The sequence below is a fragment of the Maniola hyperantus genome, chromosome 13 (genome assembly GCF_902806685.2).
Source record: "Maniola hyperantus chromosome 13, iAphHyp1.2, whole genome shotgun sequence".
In the NCBI taxonomy this organism is placed as follows: Eukaryota; Metazoa; Arthropoda; class Insecta; order Lepidoptera; family Nymphalidae; genus Maniola; species Maniola hyperantus.
The window spans coordinates 6,537,225-6,545,144 of NC_048548.1; the positions used below are offsets into that span (position 1 = coordinate 6,537,225).

The 7,920-nt window shown below is 33.6% G+C and overlaps 2 protein-coding genes across 2 annotated transcripts; one reads left to right on the forward strand and one right to left on the reverse strand.

The window, feature by feature from the left end:
• The first annotated feature begins 1,614 nt into the window (after positions 1–1,614).
• nbs (nibrin) lies at positions 1,615–3,842 on the forward strand. Its single transcript, XM_034974474.2, has one exon. The coding sequence runs from the start codon at positions 1,800–1,802 to the stop codon at positions 3,690–3,692; it is 1,893 nt and encodes a 630-aa protein (XP_034830365.1). The 5' UTR covers positions 1,615–1,799; the 3' UTR covers positions 3,693–3,842.
• LOC117987458 (ribosomal L1 domain-containing protein CG13096) lies at positions 3,804–7,607 on the reverse strand. The gene is made up of 5 exons (XM_034974475.2): positions 7,130–7,607; positions 6,531–6,669; positions 5,430–5,856; positions 5,164–5,332; positions 3,804–3,941 (listed from the first exon to the last, which is right to left on the reverse strand). The coding sequence occupies exons 1-5, from the start codon at positions 7,483–7,485 to the stop codon at positions 3,875–3,877; spliced, it is 1,158 nt and encodes a 385-aa protein (XP_034830366.1). The 5' UTR covers positions 7,486–7,607; the 3' UTR covers positions 3,804–3,874.
• Positions 7,608–7,920: the final 313 nt, after the last annotated feature.

Consider the following 7,920-nt stretch of genomic DNA (forward strand, 5'->3'; position numbering starts at 1 on the left):
AAGGCAGCGAGAATGGAGAGGAACAAAAAAGAAACCTACTCAAAAGTAGTTCCAATAAATAGTGCGAGTTTCCCTCCACTCCCAAAGCTGAGGCAATGATTATGACTTATATGCATAGTATTGCTAGTAAGATAAATGTGAATGATGTTTGGCCTATGTATGATTGCCACTATGATGTAATAAACCTCGGAAATAGAATACACATCACTGATATTAAATCCAATTTAGACTTCCTATTGTTCATTGAAGAAAATTGTAAAAATCATTATAGGATATATTCGGATGGTTCTAAATAATTCTTTAACCTGACTTTGTAAGTTCGGCTTTCTATGATTCACAGTTAAAAAAATGTAGATCATATAAATTAAACTCTGACTGCAGTGTGTTTACTGCTGAATGCGTTGCCCTGTTCAAGGCATTGGAATATATCAAAGAAGAATTAATGTTTAAAATTAATAACTATGTTTTAATAACAGACTCGAAAAGTGTTCTTTTAGCTATAAATAATTTTAATTTTAGTAATTATAAATTAGTTTATATTATTTTCCAAATTAAAAATGTACTACTTAATTTAAAACAAAGGGGAATTAATATAGAATTTGTTTGGGTACCCTCCCACAGAGGCATAACAGGAAATGAAGTGGTTGATTCTGCTACAAGAAAAAGTAATTTTTATGAAGATTGTTCAAGTAGCATCAAAGTGCCATTTACGGATTTATGCAATACAATTAAAATAAGACAAAAGAAATTGTGGAGTGAAGTGTGGGATGTGACTAATAAAAATAAAGGAAAATGGTATGCGGAAATTCAAAAGGAAATACCAATACAACCATGGTAGTTCAAAACGAAGTGTGAATCTAGAAAATTTACATCTTTAATGAATAGACTGAGATTTGGTCACTGTCTGGTGCCAACACACCTGAATAAAATAAAAATACTAAACAGTAAAAAATGCAACTATTGTGATTATGAGGAGGCTGATGTTAATCATATGATACTAAAATGTCCAGCTTTTGGCATACAAAGACTTATATTAGCCAGTGATCTAAACACTATAAATATGGAACAAAAACAAAAAATATATTTTCCCCGCCATGTAAAGGACTTGTTGTGTAAAACGTCATATTTTAAGACTATTTTTATTTATATAAGTAATACTATAATTAAAGTGTAAAAACGTTAGACTAATTAGTTATAAGCAATTTTGTATTTTTACAATTTGTAAATTTTTGAAAGGCCTTAAAGAACTGTTATCCAGGGCCGTAAAATAAATAAAAAAAAAAAAGACAGAAAAAGACGAATCTGGTATAGTTCGTACATCGACCGATAGGGGGCGTTAAAAAATATACTCCATTTATGCCTTGAAGGAAATGGCACTTGCCAGAGAAGCAAGCGAACATGGCTATGATTTCTATACTTTTTCTATATGATTATGATACCGGATACCTTCTGCCGGATGCCGTCGACTCACATTGACACGTTTCTAAAGTTACCCAATCTACAGTCATATCTACCACAGATGTCAACTCCCTAGGTATATTATTCTGTGCTATATCCGAAATGCCGAATTCCGATCTCTTTTTTCTGGTCGGTGATTCCGATCGGGCGCCCAGATTATTATACTTTATACTCTTTGGATCGGGCATCTTGCGGGCTTGCTTTCTGGATCTAAATCTTTAAGCTTTTTCTGGTCAATAAGCTAAAGAAAGTGTGGTTGTTTACATTATATTAAATAGTTAACCCATTCAATACAAGTACTACCCGAAAAGGTTGCTATACAGCTTTATTTTATTCTAAAAATGTGGTATCTAACATCGGAAAGTGATAAACGAGTCATATTTGTTTTGCCTGACATAAACATCATAATAGGAAGGAGTGCTGACGCTCAAAATTGCAATTTTGCTATCCCGGAAGACCAGTCTATAAGTAGAAAACATGCCACTTTATTTATATCAGATAATACTTTGTATGTAAAGGATTTAGGTTCTAAGTATGGAACTTATGTTAATAACTCTGAAAAAATTGAGGAAAACGTTATGATAAAACTCAATTCTACAGATGTCGTCAAATTCGGTAAAATAAGCTGTGTTTGGAAAGTACAGGAAATTAATTTTGTCACATGTACATCCACATTAAAAGGAGAAAATTTACAAAATCTTAAGGTACTTCTTGCTAAGTTGGGAGGAAGTCTGAAGAATGAATGGGATGACACTTGTGCATACTTAACTATGCCTGCAATAACTTTGACGATTAAAGTAGTTCTAGCGTTAGTTCAAAGCTCTAACATTGTGACAGTGAAATATTGGAGCAAGTGCTTAGAAGCAGCCACTGATAACAACCCATTGCCAAATGCAAGTGATTTCATACCTCAAATATTAGAGTCAACACTCAATAAAGAAAATGTGTCCTTTCTCCCAAATAAGGAAAGGAGTTCTATATTTGCTGGCAAAGTAGTGATATTCTTTTCAAGAAGGCAGTTGGACATGTACAAGATGGTGTTGACGAAGAGCTCTGCAACACCTTTATTATTGAGTGAATCTAAGATGACCAAATCAGCTCTCTGTGAAGACAATGTTATTGTTATTCAGTATAATTTAAGTTTTGCAGGTCAAGACACTCAGTCCCAAAAAGATCAAATTCAAGAAATTACTAATTATCTGAAAAGTAAGGGAAAGAGAGTTGTGGCTGATGCCGAAATAGGCCTTGCTATATTATTCTGTTCTACAAGGAAATACTGCAACCCTGATTTCAATTTCTCCTCCGAAGTTATTAAACAGGTGCCAAACCAAAATGCTCCAAAAAATATACTAGTTCAAGAGTCTCAGGAATCATCGCAGGAAATATACAAGAAAGAAAATGTACTTATTGATGAAAGCTTGACACTTAAACACAATTCCTCCAATAATGACAGCATTGTTACTACCAAAAGGAAGCTCAGTGAGGGTGATAACAGTGATACATTTAATATGAACAAAAAACTAGCAGTAGAGACTGTCACAAACAAAAACACCACCAACAAGAGACCCGGTGAAGATATGAATGAATCCAAACCATCTAAGAAAATGGCCCTTGACAATGATGATGATGATGATAATATATTTAATTTCTTGAAACCTGTGGTAGCTAAAGATAATAATGATGGCAATCTAAACAAAAAGTTAAATTTATCAAAACCATTAAAGAGGAAGCATAGTACAGATATGGATGAAGGAGACTTGTTCAATTTTGTTGATAAAGGAAGCAAAAAGCCTGCTGTTGAAAATGATAATGCTGGTAGCAATATTTTAGATTTATATGATGATGATGAAAATATTGCCCCTATAAACAAACCGAAGACTATAATTGAGGAAAAAGTTGACATAAAGAGTTTACGAGGATCAAAATTGGAGGAATTAATGAAGATAAATGCAGACATACCATGTAACATGAACATTAAGAAAGAAGATATGTCAGATTTAGATAGTAAGTTCAGCAACATTGATTTAGGGTCTATAACAGTTGTAGTAAAAACTGATTTGATTGTGAAAAAGGAGCCATTAGAAATACGATCTCCACAGAGTGGAGTGAAGAATTTCAAGAAATTCAAAAAGGTTTGGCCAATTAAAACGCAAGTAACTATTGTTCCACAATCATCTGTAAATAATGCTAACACTGATTCCAACATGGCAGGTGAAACTACTGTCAATGCCTAGAACATTAACAACATTATTTTAATAATAACTATAGTAATATGTATAGCTACAAAATTAATGAAAACTATTGTATTGTGTACTTTAGCATTTATTTTAATTAATGTAATAAGCAATCAAGACACATATTGTATAATATTTCATTCATGTGAAAATAAAGGAACAAGATTTCTCAATAAGTTGTTTCAATCTTCGTCATCAGCAGATGATATGTCTTCATTTTCGCTGTTTTCTTCTTTATCCTTTGAGTCACTGGAAAATATTAAAATAATTTTATAATGTGACTAGCATATTCCCGCGACTTCGTCCGCGTGGATTACATGAATTTCAAACATCTATTTCACCTCTTCAAGGGTTGAATTTTCAAAATACTTTAGTGGATGTCTACGCCATAATAGCTATCTGCATGCCAAATTTCAGCCTGATCCGTCCTGTAGTTTGAGCTGTGCGTTGATAGATCAGTCCAGACAGTTGGCTTTTCCTTTTATATTTAGACTAGCTTATTAATATACATTTATAGTTATTATTATTTATATTTATATTAAAAAAAAAAACGGCCAAGTGCGAGTCAGACTCGCGCACTGAGGGTTCCGTAATACAATCGTATTTTATCGACATTTTGCATGATAAATCAAAAACTTATACCTAAAAATAAATAAACGTTTTAGAATGTACAAGTGAAGCCCTTTCATTTAATACCCCACTTGATTATCTTACTTCGAAAATTGAAAATACTAATTATTAGTTTATGACCACAATTTTTTTTAGTGTGATGTGACCACAAATTATCGGTTTTCAGATTTTTTCCCCTAAAGCTATAAGACCCACCTACCTGCCAAATTTCATGGTTCTAGGTCAACGGGAAGTACCCTGTAGGTTTCTTGACTGACATACAGACAGACAGACAGACTGACAACAAAGTGATCCTATAAGGGTTCCGTTTTTCCTTTTGAGGTATGAAACCCTAAAAATTACAAAACAGAGCAGTACCTGCAGACAGTTATTATTTGAACTAATATTATTCTTGTTTTGTATAACTAGCTTATGCTCGCGACTTCGTCCGCATGGACTACACAAATTTTAAACCCCTACTTTACCTCCTTAGGGGTGGAATTTTTAAAAATCCTTAGCAGATGCCTATGTCATAATACATTTATCTGCATGCTAAATTTCAGCCTGATCTGTCAAGTAGTTTGAGCTGTGCGTTGATAGATCAGTCAGTCAGGTTTTCCTTTTATATATACACTAGCTGATCTCCGCGGCTTCGTCCGCGTAGATATAGGTTTTTAAAGATCCCGTATAGCCTATGTCACTCAGGAATAATGTAGCTTTCTACTGATGAAAGAATTTTTAAAATCGGTTCAGTAGTTACAAAGATTACCCCCTACAAACTTAACGACATTACCTCTTTATATAATAGTATAGATAGATATAGATGATTACTACTGTCAAATAATTATTTCTGTTTAGTTACCTGTGATTTTTATCAGGCTTTCCGTTATTTAGTTTTTTCAAATGAACAGTTCCATCTGGCGTTACTTGAACAAGACTTCCTAGTTCTGTTGTAAGTTCATCTTCATACGTGACAAAGCTCTTTGGTCTGCTTTGTTTGATTTTAGGCGCTCTGACCGAGTTTGATGGTCCTGTAATTAAATTATATATTATCAAGAAAGGATAAAGCCACTATGAGCTATGATACATCAACTTGATTATAAAATGTAGACTAGTAGTTAAACTTACGTAATGTAAGATATAATGGCAGGGACAATGATAATGGCAATTTTATTGACAGTGATCTTATGTTTGCTTCACCACCAGGAAATCTCTCCTTCAATTTTTGCACTAATGCCAAAATATTTTCACGTATGTGGCTCTGTAACATAGCTGTGTGCCCCACAAGAATAGTTGATGTTTGCCCCTCACTTACACGCAACATTACAGTGCGTAAGCCAGTATCAATATTTGCCTTTAAATATTTTTTTTCATTTATTTTAACTGGTATTAACATATTATGTTTCTTGAAGAATTTCTTTCCTAGAACGTGTGAGACATGATTTAATACTCGGTTGTCAACCATGATAAAATCATGTTGAGTTAACAGTCTACGTTTCAGTTCATACTGGTCATATTCTACTCTCAATTGTCTCATAGGTAACACCGTTTTAACCTGAAAACAAGAAAAGCAAAATTAATACTTGCCCTTTTAAATATTTTGAGATAAGAATGTATTAAAAAAAAAATTACTTGTATAACTTAAATTGTGTAAGAATGATAGTGATTTTGAACTGTGAAACTGTGATGACAAGAATATTCAACAACTGTACAAGTTAGTTGACTCAGCAAGCCTAGGTAAGCCAGGGCCATTCAGCTGACTGGCTTTGCACAAGTTTAGTGGCTTCAAATAGTAATGACATAAATTAGAAATTTACTCCATAAGAACGTAATATTGTGGTTGCCGCCTTTTGAACGGAAGTCACGTGACAACTGTCGGGAAAGTATTTACGAACGCGACCGAAGCACTATATCGGAAAACGATCTTTCAAAATGGCTTTTGAGAGTTTTTCACTTTGGCTCAGACGGTCGGTGCGAGCGGACATTTATATGAATTTGTCATTTTTGAAATTGCACTTAATTAATTTTGTTCGGTATTAGGATTTATAAGAGTTGTACTTGTTTGTATTTAAATCTTTATTTAATTTCACTTCTGGTATGTTTATAATACTCTTTTTTAGAAGTTCTGAAACATACAAGGCAGAAAGTTTTTATTAGAAAAAAAAAAGCTTTGTCTACTCTACTAATTTTTGAATGGTAATTGTTAAGTGCTTACTATACTGAACTTACCGAGGTAACTCCTGCACCTCTCAACATTTCTTCCCAGTGTTCCACAGTAGGCTCATGGTCAATCTTCTTGCCTTTCTTTAAATCTGGTGTCACCAGACATACTTCCCCATTTGTAGATATAGTAGAGTGAGGAAGAACACTGAAAGTATAAACTTGGCAGCCATAACTTGGACTTAACACTAAATCTTGTAACAGGCGGTTAAATTACTGGTTAGTCAAATAGATGCCTCAGTTTATTATACAAAATTATTGTACCTTAATATTGCCACTTGTGCAATACTACACCATATGCAGAATTGAAGCTGCTACTTGATCTCCAGTCATTCTGCATGTGTGCTCCTAGCCTTGGGTTACTAATCTTATTTTGATTTGAAGCTTATTCAGAAAGTCAATTACAGAAAAGCTGCATCAATAGTATTACAATTTACAATCATAATTTTTATGATTGGCTGATGGTATTCTTGCAGTGCATTTCAGACAATAGAGAAAGTCATTAGAGGCGATTGCGAGTCAAAGATGAGCGAGTGATGCCAGTCTACAGCAGTAGGTCCCCTGATGAAGTGAATATAGTTCTAATAGATTTATTTCAGATAACTTACAATCTCATGTTGGCACGAGTGTTAGGAATTTTAATGCAACGTATCTCCATAAATATTGGTGTTTCATCACCAAAAATTGCATTCTTTCTGTCATAATGCGAAGTTAATTGCTCTAATGCAACTAAACATGAAGTAACAAGATCCTCTGTTATTACTTTAGATGGCACTTTATAGTGGGATTTTTTCTTCTTTACAATTTCTGTAGATTTATCTATTACTATATTATCGCTCGATATTGGTGATGATGGTTTGAGTAATAATTTTTTTTTTAGTTTCATAGTTTTAGCTTTTTTTGTCTTTCCAGTATTTATTTTCTTCTTTTCGAGTTTCTGTTGAGAAACTTTAACGGATACCATTTTATTATTTAGAACACAGTACACAAATCAAAATATAACCCGATAGTTAAAGTCCAAAACAGACAAAATTGAGGTTATTTTTTGAAACTTGAAATGTTAACAAAATGTGGTGTGAAACGTCAAAGTCATATGGATAGGTATAGATTTTTAAATTGGTTTTATGGCTCTGGGTCTAGCCCTTGGAGCCTTGTGACAGACAAAGACAAGCAAGACAAACCTCAGAATAAATACCTGAGACAAACCCCCAGACACATGGTCATGTACTGGCGTAAACTCTTGATAAGTGCTAACGCTACTTGAGGGTGTGGAGAAGTTGGAGTCGCAGTAACTGTTTTCTCTGGGTGGCCGTGTAGTACCTATAATAGTTAGTTACTTGCTTTTTATTACTTCTAGACATTTTCTAGAGGACAATGACCTTCCTACCTAAGCTTAGTG